Genomic DNA, 18,193 nt, shown 5'->3' on the forward strand with positions numbered 1-18,193 from the left:
CCTCAGTTTACCTGCATGCATCCTCCTCCTCACCTGTCAGCTGTTTAACACCTGCTGCAAATTCAAGAAACACGCCCACGTTACCTGGTGATAGTCACAGTTTAACTGGGCAGCCGGTGCTCGATATTACGCAACGTCAGCACATTTTTCTGCACAAGATAAGTAAATATAGTTTTTCCCGAGCGCAGAGCTGCTGGAGCTTGTTTCCCAACAGAGCACTTTATAGGCGAACCCGGCTGATGTCCAATCACCGGCACACAGCTTTGAAACCTCACCTGAGTTTTAGCTCTCAGTGTTAAACGCTGGACTTAATTCACTCAGGTTTTGTCTGTCGGGTCACGTTTACTTCGCTGTTTTATTTACAACTGAGCAAATCGGTTTGGCTGAGGTTAAAGTTACGTTTCAGAACTGCACAGTTTTACAGACGTTTAATGGTTCACTGTGTTAGACTGAACTATTCGCTTTTCTTTATCTGGTGTGTTTTGGATTTAACAGTGAATTTTGAGATTAAACTGACTTTTAAAATGTTTTTATACAAAGAGGAAAGAGAAGGCGCATTTCCACCGAGAGGAGCAGAGTTTCCAACTACATGTTCATAATGCAGACTGCAACCTGGACAGAAATATTATATCATCTGTTTTTTAATAGTTATTCTAAGCACCAGCGATCTGTTAGAATTTTTAGAGTTTACTTAACTAAAAATAAATGATGTTAACATATAATTTGTGTGATTTCTCTCTCTCTCTCTTTTTATTCATTTATTTATTTTTTTGCTTTTTCGGTCATGTGATGTTTAACTGTCAAAGGTTTGTTACAAACTATGAAACACATGGTGCAGACTTCTGGATGTTAGAAGAAAACTAATACTGCTCATGAATGAGACGAAAGGCAGGAAGGTGTCCTTTAAAACTAAACATGTTAGTAGGACCTCCCTATTTATATCATAGTTTATGAAATAGCACGTGTATTTCATTAATAGCCTACTGATTTCAGTGTAGTGGTGAACAGTCACACAGCTCACGTGGGTGTTATCTGTGATACTCCTTAACTATAATTTATCCAAGTTAACTTCAGTTAACTCTGAGCGGCTGGATCGACGGAGGTCAGACAACAATTTTACATGTATGATCTTAAAACAGGACACAGCCATTATCCGTCCTGGCCTCATATCAAATGTGAACACAGACTGAGTCTATGTTTGACGATTGCTTTATATCTAATCTTCCTCTCAAACATTTAAACAGTCTGCAGCTGAGGGAACACAAACTCAAATTGTCGGAACAGGTTTGATCGTTTCTTGCGTTCATTTGGTAATTTATTAAATGTATAACTGTTATTCTAATCTGCTGCTGAGTCTCTTACGCTGATGAAAACACAGATCACGAACACCTGTTCAACCAATCGCTTTCATTCCACTTTGATCTGCGACACACTGACGGTTCATCTCTGTTACAGTGTTGCGTTAGACTGCTATATTTTTTGTTCTTTATGCTGTAGATTTTCACGTCTCTGGAATAGTTGGCAGTAATACGGATGATTTTCTGTAAAATCATATTGATATGACCCGTGAATTATTCGTAGATGACAGTTAGATTAGTCAGCTGGGAAACTCTGTGTTACCTCAGAGAGCTGAAGATATCGTGGACATGCTGACCTCGCTCTGTGGTGTACAGGTCCGTTTACCCTCATGATTAATATTCACAATAAAAATATTAGCCGAACATCATGAAGTCTGTATGTGTGTCATAGTGTCGAACAACCTTTGTACAGTTAAAGCAGTTACTACATGAGGAAACACCAACGTTATCTCTTTTATGCGTTTATACACAGGTCACGCTGATTACTGAACAAAAACCCAAAGATCAGCTGTTAATCTGATTGATTTGCTCTCTCTCCTCCTTAAACATGTTTTTAATGTTAGTTATAATTCAGAATTGGCGACTGAAACACGTAGGACACACAAGAACATCAGGAAATAAAACCCTGATAAATATAACCTCAGTAAAAGAAGTCCGTGTCAGCGGGGGTTATTACAGGTGTACCGGGGCCTGAGCTTTGTCGGCGGTAATAACAGCTCGATTGCTTGCGAGGCGAGCGGGTCTATCCACGCTTTGCCGTGAGACGGGCAGACATCTCCGAAATCATCGAAGCACTTTTACAAAGAGGCTCTATCTTGACAAACCGACCAGACACATGAAGATTAAACCACTACATTCTCGGCTAAAAAAATATTAAAACGGTATTTGGTGACACACACAAACAGGGTTTTTCAAAGTTCAGTTCTGTTAGTTTCCACATGCTGGTTGTTGTGTGCTAAAAACAATGGCCACCAGGCCAAAGCAATGGTTTTGAGTCGATCAGCGTTAACCCCGCCCCCTGAGTTTGATGGGTGAGGTTGACGGATAAAATTAATTCAAGATGAGAGCCAGGCGCCAGGACTGCCAAAATGAAATAAATAAATATATCATTAAATAATTAATTAAATGTGTCAATAATTAATTAATTACATGTGTCATAACTATTTATTTAATTAATTATTTCCAATTTTAATTATTATTGCCACATTTAATTAATTATTTAATGGTGTATTTAATTAATTCATTATGGCGGTCCTGGCGTTCCATAGCCTCCTACCATTGTGCAAAAATGAAGCCAAAATAACTCACCTGTCCTGAAGCTTAGCAATAAGTAAAAAACAAGCCTATATACACAAGCTGCAGCGGGTGATAAACATGTGGCTTCTTCTGCTTCATAAAGCTGAAGTTGTTGCCATGACATCGAGAACAGAACATCCCAGCGTCTAACATCAGCGTGCAGGAAATAAACGCTTAAACCACAGAAACAGCAAACAAACACAATCTAAAAACGTCTGGATTCTGTTATTGCGTCAGTTCACAGAGCACAGCTCACAGCTATACAAACATTTGCATATATAGTTACGAGTCTTAATACTTCAATGATAAACACGATGAAAAACACACTTCCTGCATCGTCCTGTTCATTCAGACTGAAAGTCCCAAAAACTCAGCTGATGGTTTTTTCTTTTCATCCACCTGCTGCACAAATACCTGAAGAACCTTTATAACACAGTAATAACACGTTACACTCAACACTGCAGGCATTCGCTGCATTTTATTAACCTTTGTGTTGTATTTCTATAAACATGGTTCACGAGCACAGGAGGAGCTCTGCTGGCTTCACTGATCTGAGTCCAGCTCACATGATTCACCAGTGCAGGTGTGTCTCACTCTTTACCCTCTCTGTCCTTTTGTCTAACAAACACTAACATTTAGAAAATACATTTCAGACATTTTTTGCAGAATTTTCTTCTCAGAACTGGAAATTGAATTTTTCTTTTCTGGATATTTACTGGACGTCTCCCCTCACGTCTAAGCTCATCTCCTTTCTAAGAAGTGTGATCAGTGGAAACATGATCGTGATTTTAAGAAGAAAGAAAGAACATTTGATTTAATTTTAATTTTATTTATTTAGGACAGTGCATGTTAATGAACATAAATGTAAAAAAAAAATTACATGAATGTAAACATGCCAGATTATAGCCAGAGGCTAATTTCCATCTGTTGTCCTTAAACATAAAAAAATAGACAATAATTCATAAAAAAATAATCATTCATTCATAATAAAAACTCCATCACCAAACTTACACATACACACCATTCTGTTCCCAAATAAAACATTAAAACTATACAACTCATACATGATCACACACTTGATTTGTCCATAACCAGTTTTTAACCTTTGCCTTAAACAAATTGAATGTAGAGCATCTCTAATGGGTTGAGGACGACTGCTCCACAGATGGCCACCCTTAACAGAGAGGACGTTCTGCCCAAATGCTGTCAAGTCTCCTCGGATTGTAGCTCGAGTGGTCCTGTCTGAGCTTTCTTTATGCCTAATGAACTGCTTTAGTGGTGGTGGAGCAAGGGAGTGTAAGACTTTATATATTAAACACACTCTTTTAAGTTTCACTAAGTTATTGAAGTTCAGTAATTTATGTTTTTTTAACACATGACAGTGGTGGTGGGAAGTCGGTTTTTTGTCAAGTAGTTTTAAACTTCTTTTATAAATGTTTTCAATAGTTTTAAGTGTTGTTGGACAAGCAAGAGACCGATTTGTGCTTCACATTAAGCCGAGCTCTTTGCACAGATACGGATCGTTGGCATAAAAGACGGCGATCATTTTTGAACTTGCTTCAGCTCCTTTCTTTCGCACCGTGTCGATCAGGTCTCGAGCTTTCTCGTCTCTCGGTTTGGCTCTGGCCGCTTCGCCCTCAGCATCAGTTAGCACGGTGACGCGCTGCAGCTCGTCCAGCAGCTTGTTCAGAACAGGATCCGACACTTTATCCACGAAGTTTGCGCGAGCGAGTCGCAGCTTCTCTGCTGAGGCGCTGTTCCCCATCTGAAGAGGACTTCCACCTGGAGAATCAGCCGAGGATGAAGCTGAAAAAGTACGTTTAGAGTCAGAAACACAGTGAGCACATTTCAGAGCAACATTTCTACAGATCAGTGAATCGAACCAGGACAGCAGCTTGGATCTCTGTCAGGTTTCAGTTCTGAGTTAAGGCTCACCGGGCAGATGAAGGTCGTGCTCCCACACTCGTGTCTCCTCGGGATCTCGCACCATCAGCATCACTTCCTCTGCGTTCGTTGTCAGGATGATCTCAAAGGTCGGGTGGTAATTTGGTCCGTAATTTTCAAAAAACTCTGCACGCTGAAGCGAAATGGAAACGCACAATTGAAAACAGCTTTGTGGACAAAGCGTCTGCTGACACTCAGCGACTGATACTCACTGCAGGCTGTATTTTAAAGTCGTGCGGGGCGCTGCTCAGACTGTACTTTTGACCTTTGTGGAAATAACAGAAGGACGGCGCTTCGATGTACTCTGAAGCAGTGTGCTGCACTTTCACCTTCAGAGACATCACAACATTTTCTTAGTGCATGAATCGTTTCAGAAAAGCAAACAGATGCAGAACAATCAGAGGATTTATTCATGCAGAAGCCATTTAATGATTTCATGATAAAGTCATACGTCGTGCAGAGGGACGTTTCCTGGCAGCAGCATCACACTGAGGATGGGGCGTGGCCTGTTTCTCAGGAAGAGCAGGACTTGGCCACGAATGGGTTTCGTCATGTAGTTGAAAAACCGCTTAACGAGATCCCAGACGAGGCCAAAGGCGGAGAGGTGAGGGACGTCCACGACCACGTGAGTCTCAGTGATCTCCAGAGGCTGTATGATGCTCATGCCATCATCCGTGATGTGGACCACAGAGATGCTGTCAGAGACCAGTGCTGGGAAAACACACAGCTTCGTTCACTGCAACAGCCTCCAGAAACTTTCCATGGAAAGCAAATCAAAGCATTTTCTGCAGGTTTGATTCTCCTTCAGGTGTTTCAGTGGCGTCCTTACCCGGCTCAGGTTCACAGTGTGGGAGGTGCAGCTGACGTATAGAGTCCTGAGGACACTCGATGCCGAACAGCGGGCCTCCGGCCACTTTGTGCGCTGGTTGGAGGACCAGAGGATCCCAGATCAGAGTCTTGTAGGTGACCTCACTCTCACGAGTCACATCAAAGACCAGACCAGTCGAAGAACACTGGAACAACCCTGGACCGGGAAACAGGAACCTGAACGACACAACGGTTCAACATGGAGCTCATTTATGTAGCTGTTAAATTCAGTCTAATTTAATTTATAGACTGCAAGACTGTCATCACAATAGAATTAAATCCAAGGCTTTATGTTATTATATTAGTGAGAGAATCCTAAAAGAGGAAGAAACATCTATGGCAACATCCTCCTTCAACGTTTCCATCAGATGACAGTTAGATGATCACATTCTTCTCTTTTAATTAAAACTGCAACTTTACTTACTCGTGTGTAGGAGTTGATGGTCTGCCACTGCCTCTATTCACCATGACTTTGGTATTTTAACCAGTTAAGGTATAACTAACCAAGGCATCGTTAAAGTCTAAAGCAACATTTTAACAAATGTGTGTGTTGGGAAGTTGCAAAAATATAACATATAAAACACTCAAACTGACATTGAACCTTGTAAACAGCCGTATATTAATTGGTTTCCAATACTCCATCAGTTGGTGACCAGCATCTACTGTCATACACAATCTGACATTCAGACTCAACCAATCACACATTTGTTAAAAACAGTTTTTAATTGTTCCCACATTCTTCTTTGCACATGTAAAGCACTCTGAGCACCTCTGTGTTTGCAGAGGACATAATCTCACAGTGGGAACATCGAGGCTTGCGTGTCGTACCTGTATGAAATGCCTGTTCTTTCTTTTCTCATCTCAGGTGTGAAGCTTGATCGAGCCTAAAAATCCAGAAAAGGCAAGTAAAATATTTTCTCCAGTCAAACAAACTTGTAACGTGACACCATGAGAGAACTATTAGTAGATCTACTATTATTAAATACTCACAGTTTCCATTTCCAGCTTCACCACCCTGCACAGGGTCAAAGTTCCATCATGAACAGTGAATGCTGGGTAGAGAGGCTCGCTGAAAGTGGTGTGGAAGCTATGAATGAGAGTTTTTTTGTCACCAGAAAGTGAATAAAAGGACAGAGTGCCGGCTGGCCAGTCCAGAAACAGTCCCAGTCTCTTGCGTCCGGTCAGGAGGGTTTGGGCGTCGATGTGTGGGACCGGTATAAAAGTTTCCCTCAACCCGTGTCGGAAGGAGTAACCCTTCACCAAGTTGATACTGAAACACCAGCTTCTGTCACTACTGTAAATTTCTGTGTCCCTGTGTCCCTTCCTCGGCAGGCTCTTATATGCAACACCAATATTCACTAATCCTTCCCAGTCCACCTCCCAGTAGCAGCGCCCAGTCAGAGCCTCTCGACACAGCACCTGCTTCACTTGGTCAAATCTCTCTGGATGATCAGGATACGACTGCTTTTCCTGAGTGTAGCTCACTTTCCTGTCACATTCAGACAGGACGAGGTTTTCATTCACCGTGTTGGGGTCGAATGTGAGATCACAGGCATCTATGAAAGAGATGCAGTGAGTTAAGCTTCAGCTCAGTCGATGTTGTAGAGAAACTCAGTGACACTTACACTTGTTCAGAAGCTGTGGGTCGACCCAGTGCTCTTCATTGTGGTCCACACTGAGGCAGAAGAGCAGAAAGGTCTCAGCTTTGGAGCAAATAAAGAGACGTGAAGCATTTAAAGCATGAATGTGTGAATGTAAACAGAAAATCTTTGGAACATGATCATGTTTTAAAATGTTTCACATAAAGTAAATCTCAGCCTGGTCTGACACCAGGACCTGCTACAATCTCCTCGCTCCTTACTACAGCCCAGGTTAACTGAGTGTAACTTCATTAGCTTCATAGCTGCAGAGGTAACAGCGACTGAAGTCAGGTCACATTGGACTGTTGTTCAACATGTTCACCTTAGTTTTGAACTTATCAGAGAAGCACTGAGACAAGCTGCTGGACCAAAGAGGACCCCCATGTGGTTTGGATGTTGGGGTCAAACTAGTCTTGAGTCCCTGACACAGAAATCAGTCCACAGACTGTTGAACACAACCAAGAGAGTCGATGAAGGTCTGCAATCAGCTGGTTAAGCAGTTCTGGCTACAGCAACATTTTCTGGATAACTTCCCACATATTAGAAAAAACTTAGTTTAGGGGGCTATATATAACCTTTAGGGATGCACCGATACCGATACTGGTATCGGGTATCGTGGCCGATACTGTAAAATGTGTGTGTACTCATACTCGGAAAAGTTAACCGATACCAACTTATTTAATTAATCAGAGGGTGGCTTGTCATTTCTGTTGTAGTTTTTTAGATTGGCCACTAGGGGGCCAATTATTATTTTATTTATTATTTATTTTATAATTTTTTATATTTTATTATTTATTTAATAATTATTATTTTGTTTGTTTGTTTACAATATGGACACTCTGCAATAATGTAAAAGTTTATTTTATTCTCAAACCTAATTTGTATTTATTTTATTCCAAACAGAAGTGTTTATTTATTATTCTGAAAGCTCGAGACAGTGCCAATAGTTCAGTGATAGTTTGTAAAATTACAATGTGGAGACTCTGCAATAATTTAACAGAAGTGCTTATTTTTCACTTGAAATTTTTTTGTGGTCATTTTTATTAAGATTTTATTTTTTATCGGCAGAGAATAATATAAAACCTGTTTTCCAATTATGGGGTGTGTGTGGTAGAAGTATCGTTTTTTGTACTCTGTATCGGCAAGTACTCAGATCCAAGTATCGGTATCGTATCGGTTTGAAAAAATTGGTATCGTTGCATCCCTAATAACCTTTATATACTACACAGTGTACCAACTTGAGCGTTTCCAGTCTACATTCTGGGTCTTCCAGTCGCTCCAACAGCAGTTTCACTCCTGACACTGCAGGATGGTTGTAGCTCAGGTCCAGCTCTCTCAGGTGGGAGGGGTTGGACTTCAGAGCTGAGGCCAGAGAGACACAACCTTCCTCTGTGATCCCACAACATGACAGCCTGGAGAGAAAATAGCTCTTACTAAAGCAAAGGCTTTGCTACTCTTAACTGTTACCACACATGTTGCAGAGTATTTGGACTCCATGGAGCTCGAGCTGCCATCAGTACCTCAGTGTTTCCAGGCTACAGTTTAAACTCCCAAGTCCAACAGACAGCAGCTGCACACCTAAATCCTTCAGGTCATTGCGGCTGAGGTCAAGCTCTCTCAGCTGGGAGTTAGAGCTGAGAACGGAGGCAAACACCTGCCAGCAGTTATTTTTCAGGAAACAACCAGGCATGCTGCAAACAAAGCAAAACATCTGAACATCATAACCTGCAGAGAGAAAATGAAAGATGATCCTTGCACTAGCTGCAGGTACCTGAACCGCTCCAGTTTACAGACTGGACCAATCAAAGCAGAAGGAATCACAGTCAGCAGGTGTGACTCATCGCTGAAATCTCCACGGTTTCCAATGGTCTTCACGTCATTTGTACAATATCCACTGTAACCCTCTGAATAACTGCATAAGCAGTTAATCAAATGAAGTGCCGTCAGAGGTGACAGGTCTGATCGAAGGACAGAAACCAGTCTGTGACAGCCGCTACCGTCTAGACAAAACCCAGATAACCTGTGCGAAACACACACCAGTTAGAAATAATGTAGAGACGACTGTTTAGATGTACTGAGGTCATTTACCGTAGTTTAGTCGTCGTATGATACATGACTGTAGTTACATAAAGATTTCAGATTTTGAAAGAATTTCACTAAAGAAGTTTTAACCTGCAGAAACAGTTTTTAAACTGACCTCAGTGTCTCCAGTTTACAGTCAGGACCTTCCAGTCCAGCAAAGAGTTGAGAAGGAAAATCATCACTGACGTTAGAAAAATACACCAGGCTGAGCTCTGTTAAACAAGAGTCCGCTGACTGAAGAACGGACAGGAGCACGTCGAGGCAGTCTTTCCTTAACTGATCGTTCTTGAGTCTGCAGAATCGGAAGAAAAGCAAAAATATTTATTCATCAAATCCCAGATAATCATAGAAAGTACTACAAGGTCACACCAATGTGGTTTTATGTGTATCACACCTGATGTATTTCTACTTTAAATCTAACAGAGCTTCCATCAGGACCATTTCTGTTTCACTCTTTGTGGTGTCACAAGTTTGCTTGAAAATTCCACAAATATTTGAAAACATTTTTCCGGCTGAGAACCATGGTCCTCAGATTTGGAGGTGCTGATCCTCATTCCCGCTGCTTCACACTCGGCTGCGAACCGTTCCAGTGCGAGCTGGAGGCCCTCACCCGATGAAGCCAACAGAACCACATCATCCGCAAAAAGCAGAGATGAGATTCTGAGGCCACCAAAGCGAAAGCCCTCCGCCACTTGGCTGCGCCTAGAAATCCTGTCGGTGACAAAGGGCAGCCCTGGCGGAGCCTTTCACCCACCAGGAACGAGTCCGACTTATTGCCGGCAATGCGAACCAAGCTCTTGCAACGGTTGTATAGGGATCGAATGGCCCGTAGCAATGGGCCGGAAAAGGGTGGAGTGCCCACTCCGGGTCGGGGTTGAGTTCCTGCCCCAAGTGGAGGAGTTCAAGTATCTCGGGGTCTTGTTCGCAAGTGATGGGAGAAGGGAGCCGGAGATCGACAGACGGATTGGGGCTGCAGCTGCAGTGATGCGGACGCTGCACCGGTCCGTCGTGGTGAAGAGGGAGCTGAGTGTAAAAGTGAAGCTCTCAATTTACCGGTCGATCTACGTCCCTACCCTCACCTATGGCCACGAGCTGTGGGTAGTGACCGAAAGAACGAGATCGCGGATACAAGCGGCGGAAATGAGCTTCCTCCGAAGGGTGGCTGGCCTCTCCCTTAGAGATAGGGTGAGAAGTTCGGCCATCCGGGAGGGGCTCAGAGTAGAGCCGCTGCTGCTCCACATCGAAAGGAGCCAGCTGAGGTGGTTCGGGCATCTGACAAGGATGCCTCCTGGGCGCCTGCTAGGTGAAGTGTTCCAGGTATGTCCCGCCGGGAGGAGGCCCCGGGGCAGACCCAGGACACGCTGGAGAGATTATATCTCTCGGCTGGCCTGGGAACGTCTTGGTGTTCCCCCGGATAAGCTGGAGGAGGTGGCTGGGGAGAGGGAGGTCTGGGCCTCTTTGCTTAGGCTGCTGCCCCCACGACCCGGCCTCGGATAAAGCGGATGAAGATGGCTGGATGGATTTTTCCGATGTTTTTGTTTCCTTTATTTTTTGACACAGTCCTTAACTGTTTAATATTTACATAAAATTTTGATGGACTACAAATCAAACCGAGTTGGATGGTTCAAATCTTTGTACATTACATTAACTGTGAGATTTAATCAATAAAACGTTGAAGCAACACTGAGCAATAATGTGTTTCTGGAAGTTTGGAAATTTGTCAGAGAGAGTTGTTGCAAAACCAGCGAGATTGCATTTGACACAAAGCTAATGTGATCTCTTAGTTTTGGCTGTTTGATGGAAATAAATTCAAACATCCATCGTCTCTCTTCCACTTCTAGTTTACAGGGTCGCTGGGCGCTGGAGCCAATCCCAGCTGTCTTAGGGCGAGAGGCGGGGTGGACCCTGGACAGGTCGCCAGTCTGCCACAGGGCTACCACACAGAGACAGACAACCATTCACACCAATTTGGATTTTCCCCATTAGTCCCACTAACTGCATGTCTTCAGACTGTGGGAGGAAGCCGGGGTACCCACAGAGAACCCACGCAAACACACGGAGAACCCACACAAACACACGGAGAACCCACGCAAACACACGGAGAACCCACGCAAACACACGGAGAACCCACGCAAACACACGGAGAACATGCAAACTCCACACAGAAAGACCCCTGATGGTGGAACTGAACTCAGGGCAGTTTAAACATATTTAATATTTTATTTTAAATATCATTTGTACTACTTACACAGCCTTCTTGCAGTTCTTCATTTGCTGGATAAGTTTCTCAATCCCAGTAAACAGTGTATAAGACTTTGTCAGATCAAGTTCCTCGAGCACTTCCCCTGATATCTGCATCATGGTCGACAGTACTGCACAGTCGATGGTCGAGAGTCTTTCTCCTGAATCCAGATACATCCTGATGTCATCCTGAAATCTCTCTTCCTTCAGCTCAAACTTGCAGAGGAAAAGGTTCATGTACCTCTCTCGTGGGATGTCTTTGACATGGAAATTCTTCAGGTATCCCTTCATCTCTTCGGTGGTGTCCGAGCTGCTCTTTACCTGTGGCAGTAAACTCTGCAGCACTGTTTGATTGGACTCCAGAGAAAATCCAAGGAAGAAACACAGAAACAGATCTAACTGACCTTTCTCACTTTGCAAGGCTTTATCCACAACCTTTTTCTGCAAATCCAGAAAGCTCAGATCTGTCGGGTCGACACCCAGGAAAGACTTCAAAGTACTGAAGTTGTCCGTCAGGATGCAGTGGTGCATGTAGAGAGCTGCAAGAAACTCCTGAAAGCTCAAATGCACAAAGCTGAACATCTTTTTCTTGTACAGGCCTCGTTCTTCCTTAAGAATCTCTGAGCAAAATCCACAAAACACTGACGCTTCATCAACATCGATGCCACTTTCTGTGAGGTCGTCTTCATAGAATATGATGTTTCCTTTCTGCAGCTGTTCAAATGCCAACTTGGACAGGTTTAAAAGCATGGCAGAGTTCTGGGCTTGAGACTTCTTCTGTTTGGACCTCTTCTTGGGGCTTTTCCCTGCATATTTCTGTCTTGTTCTTTGTGTTTGAATTAGTAAGTAATAAATGTACAGCTCTGTCATCGTTGTGATGCCGCGGCTCCTCTCATCACTCCATCCTTTCCTAAACACCTCAGCAATGATCCAGCAAAACACTGGGATATGGCCCATGAAATAGAAGCTGATCATTCCTCTAAGACGAGACAGGATTTCTTCTGCCTGATTAGCGGTGCTGAATCTCTTCCTAAAGTATGACTCTTTCTGTTGCTCAGTGAAACCTTGGACTTCTGTCATCCGGTCAATGTATTTAGAAGGTATCTGACTGGCAGCTGCAGGTCTGGATGTTACCCAGAGCAGAGCGCGAGGCAGCAGGTTGCCTTGGATGAGGTTGGTCAGCAGCACATCGACTGTTGATCTTTGATCTATTTCACTTATTCTCACAGCTCCATCAAAGTCCAGTGGAAATCTGCTTTCATCCAAACCATCAAAGATGAACAGCACCTGCTTGTGAACAAGCTGCTGTGGACCTTCTAGGGGTTTTATTTCAGGGTAGAAGTGAAGGAGAAGCTGCAGCAGACTGTAGTCGGCATCTCTGAGCATGTTCAGCTCTCTAAAGGGGAGCACAAAGATGAAATCAATGTGCTGGTTAAATTTTCCTTCTGCCCAGTTTAGAGCAAAGTTTTGGACAACAAATGTCTTTCCAATGCCAGCGATGCCTTTCGTCATCACTCTTTGGACTGTGTTGTCTCTTGTTGGTTGTTCTTGAATTCTTCCTGGTTTAAAGATATTTAAGAAATCGATCTGTTTATCATTCACCTGTGAAAACGATGACTGCAGATCTGGGACATTAAAATGATCTAGAATCTCATGTGGTCTGGAACCAAAATCCTGATCCTGCTGAGTGACGTAGAGCTTTGTGTAGATGCTGTCAAGTCGAGACCGATTATCCGATGTGCCCTCGTTTATCCAGGTAAACCTTTCCTGGAGATGGTCTTTAAGCTTTTGTTTAACACTCCCCACGACTTTATCCTGCTCCATGTTTGCAGCTCTGTCTCCTCCACACTTCTTTCTGCTCCTGTCTCCTCTTGTCCTTTTGTCTCTGGGATCCTAAAATGAATATAAAACCTGAAAGCAAGGAGAAAATAAAATGTACTTCCTGGAGCACCACAGTGTAATCGTATCAGTCATATTAAGAAGCCTTTACTTGTCTAAACTTGTTTTCCCTCCATAGTTCTACACTCAACACTGCATGAGTGTCTCTGACACAATCCTGAGACTCACAGCGGCGCTACAAGGAACCATTTAGGCCTTGTTCTTGTTACCATCTACACAGCAGACTTCCTGCACAGCAGTGACAGATACATCCTCAGAATATTTCAGGAGGATGTAACAGTTGGCTTAATCATTAGACATGAGGAGGAGCACAGAGGAGCAATTAAGGACTTTGGAGTGAATGCAGTCATCTCCATCATCACACTGCAACACAAAAGTGATGTTTGTGGGCAGAGATGGTCAGCAAAGCGTTACAAGTAATGAGTAACATAAGGGATTACTATTGCAAAAAGTAATTAGATTACTGTTACTTTCCTATAAGCACGCTGTGTTACTAAACTGTGATTTTGATTGTGAGAGTGTCTCATGACAATAATGTACAAGTGTGCGACGCCACTGGCAGCAACAGACGTGTGCAGATCAACAATATGATGTGGGAGAGAGTACGAGCATGCAGCGGTTAAAGCCTGGAAGTAATCACATTACTTTAAGTTTTAGTCCATAAAATGTGACAAAAACATCGGTGTCCGCTCTACACTCTGCGTGGGAAGAAAACTTCTTTCTACAGCGAAAATTAAACTTCCAATCTGAGTGAGCAGCGAGCACGCTGCCACGGGAATGTGACATTCACAGAGAAACCCCCGGATCCCCCACTGACATGACGCTGTGGACAAACCTCCACCCGCCCCACTCGTGATAAACAGGTGAAACTCTTCAAATAATGGAAGGAATGGCTTATTTGAAGAGTTTCAGTCAGGTTTCAGAGCTCATCACAGCTTTAGTGAAGGTTACAAATGATCTTCTTATGGCCTCTGACAGTGGACTCATCTCTGGTCTGGTGGCAGCAGATGGCCCCGCCCCTCCCTGAGCCTGGTTCTGTTGGAGGTTTCTTCCTGTTAAAAGGGAGTTTTTCCTTCCCACTTTCGCCAAAGTGCTGCTCATAGGGGGTCATATGATTGTTGGGTTTTTCTCTGTATCTACTGTACAATTAGGGCTGCTACAAACGATTATTTTGATAGTCGACTAGTCACCGATTGTTTTTGCGATTAGTCGACTAATCAGATCATCATCCGTTGGACGTAAAACTACAGCTTATTGCACCAGCAGCATCTGCTCTTATATAACTATCATTAGCTTACAGCTTTAAGTGTTTAAGGTATGTGCTAACTAAAAATAAAGACAAGATGATAGTTTATTAAATTTTAATGAAATCTGCAGATTGTTTCGGTGAAGTTTAATAAACTCCTTGCTATCTAAAATATAACAGGACACCGGAGAATATCTCACACTTCTGATAATCAGCTGTCTGCTTGATGTTTATTCAGCTGTGTAAAAACTATAACTTTAATCTCAGCCAAACCGATTTACTCAGGAACAAATAAAATACTGAAAAAAAGCCAAACAATAACATTTTTAAGTTATCTAAGTGACTTATATATCATGTTTAACCTGAGCAGCGAAAGACGGTGGTGGGTTTGAAAACGATTAGCCGGGAGTCCGGTGTTCTCACGGCTCTAGTTAGCCTAGCCCCCGGCTAGCTATCGAGCTAGTGGCTAACAGACGTCTCCGAAAACGTCGGAGCACTTTTGAAAATATGTGGTGTCTTGATAAACTGAGCAGATATTTGAGGTTTACACAGCTACATTCTCGCCTGAAAATATGTTCAACGTTTATTTTGTGACCCAGAAAGAATAATAAGAGTAATATTAAAACTAACTAGCTGCCGCCATTGTTGGAAACTGAGCTGGGCTGCGCTATGAATTCTGGGACTGCTTCTTCTTCTTCGGGGTTTAACGGCAGCTGGCATCCTTGTACATGCAGTGCTGCCATCTTCTGTTTCAGTCCGTTATTACACTCTTAAATCCTACTACTTATTCCTGCGTCTTTTGTGATCTTACAAAGCTTCAAACAACGCGTTGACTATTAAATCAGTCGTCGACGATTTTGATAGTCGACGTAATCGTGACTAGTCAACTTGTGGCAGCCCTATGTACAATATAAAGCACCTTGAGCTGACTGTTGTTGTGATTTGGTGCTGTGTAAATAAAACTCAACTGAAGTGAAATGAAAAATAGATTTAAAAGCAACAGGACTCAGTGCTGCTGAATCTTTGATTTTATTTATTTATTGCTGTAAAGTGTGAGTGTAAAGACATAACATTATTTTATTTTATATGCAGGAAATTTGTTTAAATGTTCAACTTTTTTTTCAAGTCAAAGACTGTTGCATGTCATTTATTTATTTGCATAAAATTAAAAGATTAAAACTAATGAAACAGTTTTAAAAAGAGGATTTCCATTTGATAAAATGTTATATGATAGATTTTGCATACAAATAGAATTGGGCTGAAAGGTCTGTTGCTTTATTACATATTCAGGTTGTGTATCATGCTTTTGAAAACTAAGTAACTAAGTAACTAATTACTTAAAAAAAAAGTAATCAGTAAAGTAACAGGATTTTTTGGGGAGAAGTAATCAGTAATTAGTAAGTAATTACTTTTTTCAAGTAACTTGACCAACACTGGTTGTGGGCTTCAGAGGCGCAGGAGGAACCAAAGCAACACCAACAACTATCAGGTCAAAGTGTCATAAAAAAACTCTCCATGGCTTCTGTTGTGACACTTGACATTTAGCTCACAGGCCTGATACAGTTTATCTGAATCATCTTAAAGACATTTCTACACGTGTTGGTCCACTTGTGGTGAATTCAATCAACTGAACGTGATTTAAAAAGCAATACGTCCGTTTATATAACGTCCCACAGCTGACAGCACGTACCACAGCAGAGAACCACAACTGACCAACAGCTGAAAGGAGAAAAGAACAAAGATCCTGTAAAGAGAACTTTTCCCGCAGCTCTCAGACCTCCGACGGGGCTGAAGGTTCGGCCACAAAGGAGCTTCAACACTAAACAAAGTGAAGCTTCCTGAGCGCACATAGTGAAACAGATGAATCCATGTTTACATAAGTTAAACTGTTCTATTTGTGCTGCGTCATGAGAACTAATCACATCAGATTCTCTCGACACAAACAGACATTTAGAAATGGAGGACAAACGTATTGATGCAGCTGGAGGTGTTGAAGGTGTAAACTTCACTTTTAGGTTAGAGCGAAGGAAAAGAAGCAAAGGGATGAAACCATCACTCATTATTCATTATTCTTCACTCTATCATTGAAATGATAAAGTGCTGCGGAGCTCAGAGACCCTGACTTAAACCCAGTCGAACATCCAAAACTAAACTTGGGTTCCTGTCAAAGGTCGCCATCAACCCTTCCAGAATCTACACAGCAGACACCTGCTTCATTTATATAGTACTGGTTTTATTTTGTCATTATGAGCTACTCACTGTGCACGCCTCCACAATGCACGCTCAAATGCATTTCACAGGAACCACAGCAGTGACCACTGATTGATTGATTTATTGGTTTACTTATATATAAGGAAGCCCATTAGCTTCCACAATAGCGGCTGCTAGTCTTCTTGGGGCCCAAACCATCGAGTATAATCTAATAAAACACAATAAAGTAGATGCAAAAATGTCCACATAATTTGGCTCTTTCATCCTCAGTGAGGTTTTACACGTCACAACATTGGCCTCTTATAATATTTACAATATTTAAGTAAAATTTGTGTAAAAAGGCTTTAAAATGTTCTTTAAATTAAGAATAGTAGCTAGTTCTCCAGCTACATAAGTTTATTATACATGTTGATACATGCAGATGATCCAGCCTGTAGAGGAGGAATCTAAACACAGTTACAATCACAGAGCTGCTGCTTTGTTATGAGGACTTCTGTAATGTGGAACATACTTAGATCTGAGAGATACTGAGAAAACATGCTGATTGTGTCTGACCACACGCAGGAAATTACAAACTTCCTCTTGTGATAAAACTGATTTAAAAACAAAGTGTAAATCTTTAAAAAGCTCCTGGCTGACCTGAAATGACTTCCTGCCAGATTCAGTCTGTGACAGATCCACGTCTGAGAGGCCACGAACATAAAAAGTTTGTGTCCTCGTCACCAACCAGAGGAAATGAAAAACTTTTACTTCCTCAAACAGAGACCATGTTCACTCGTTTTTATCACACGTTTGCAGGTTGTGTCCAATAACAGCTGAAACAGCAAAGATGACGCAGCAGACACACGCATGAGTCTGTGTGCGGATTTCTCTTTAATACACTTAAAGCAGCTGTTTCCATGTACAAATATAACAAGCTTACCTTTGCGCTCAGCTGCTGTCACTCCACGCCTCTCTCCCACACAGCACTCTCTGCTGTGATTGGGTGAGACTGCACAGCTGACCCAATCGATCCTACTTCCTGGTTTTTGCACCTCTGTAAGCGAGTGTGTGAAAAATAAAGTTTACATTTTTTAAAAAGCTGTAGAGCACGGAAGTGACGTCAAAGTTTGATTCTTATTGTTGGAATCAAACGAGGAATGAGAATAGATATTACAACACACTCCTCAGTGTAAACGTACCCAGACTAAAGGTTTCCTGTATATTTATATTTTATAGAAGTTCATAATAAAGTTTAATCTCTTTTTAACTTTTATCTTTATCTTTTCTTTTTAACTTCAGTTTATTCAAACCTGTATTTTTTACATCTAGATTTATCTTTTTAAATTCTTTAAGCTCACTGAAATAACTTTGAACCGGATTAGTTTGAGTACTTATGATGATAAATTGTGAAAAACTAAATAAAATAT

The 18,193-nt window shown here is 42.0% G+C and overlaps 2 protein-coding genes across 4 annotated transcripts in view; one reads left to right on the forward strand and one right to left on the reverse strand.

Annotated features, from left to right (window-relative positions):
• The window catches only part of LOC146516107 (uncharacterized), a 96,968-nt gene that overhangs the window by 15,147 nt on the left and 63,628 nt on the right, over positions 1-18,193 (forward strand). The gene's annotated exons all lie outside the window — the stretch shown is intronic.
• On the reverse strand, positions 4,037-17,817 carry LOC146516108 (NACHT, LRR and PYD domains-containing protein 3-like). Of its 3 annotated transcripts, none has more exons than XM_085161977.1 (14): positions 17,707-17,816; positions 11,436-13,339; positions 9,303-9,479; positions 8,877-9,125; positions 8,626-8,796; positions 8,344-8,517; positions 7,091-7,140; positions 6,456-7,021; positions 6,294-6,349; positions 5,428-5,642; positions 5,050-5,309; positions 4,811-4,927; positions 4,590-4,731; positions 4,037-4,460 (listed from the first exon to the last, which is right to left on the reverse strand). In XM_085161977.1, exons 2-14 carry the CDS (start codon positions 13,250-13,252, stop codon positions 4,141-4,143), a joined length of 4,314 nt encoding a protein of 1,437 aa, XP_085018103.1. In that variant the 5' UTR covers positions 13,253-13,339; positions 17,707-17,816; the 3' UTR covers positions 4,037-4,140. The 3 variants fall into 3 exon arrangements, with proteins under 3 accessions (XP_085018103.1, XP_085018105.1, XP_085018106.1); XM_085161979.1 differs by lacking the exon at positions 17,707-17,816 and adding an exon at positions 17,424-17,700; XM_085161980.1 differs by lacking the exon at positions 4,037-4,460 and having other exon boundaries at positions 4,619-4,722; positions 4,801-4,927; positions 17,707-17,817.

This window comes from Neolamprologus multifasciatus, chromosome 6, assembly GCF_963576455.1.
Source record: "Neolamprologus multifasciatus chromosome 6, fNeoMul1.2, whole genome shotgun sequence".
NCBI lineage: Eukaryota > Metazoa > Chordata > Actinopteri > Cichliformes > Cichlidae > Neolamprologus > Neolamprologus multifasciatus.

Excerpts from the sequence above, each read along its gene's own strand:
- LOC146516108 (XM_085161977.1), bottom strand. The coding sequence starts at position 13,252 with ATGGAGCAGGATAAAGTCGTGGGGAGTGTTAAACAAAAGCTTAAAGAC. Across the intron at positions 6,350-6,455 it reads TGAAGCTGGAAATGGAAACT|GCTCGATCAAGCTTCACACC; the intron begins GTGAGTATTTAA and ends CTGGATTTTTAG. Across the intron at positions 5,310-5,427 it reads ACACTGTGAACCTGAGCCGG|CACTGGTCTCTGACAGCATC; the intron begins GTAAGGACGCCA and ends GTGTTTTCCCAG.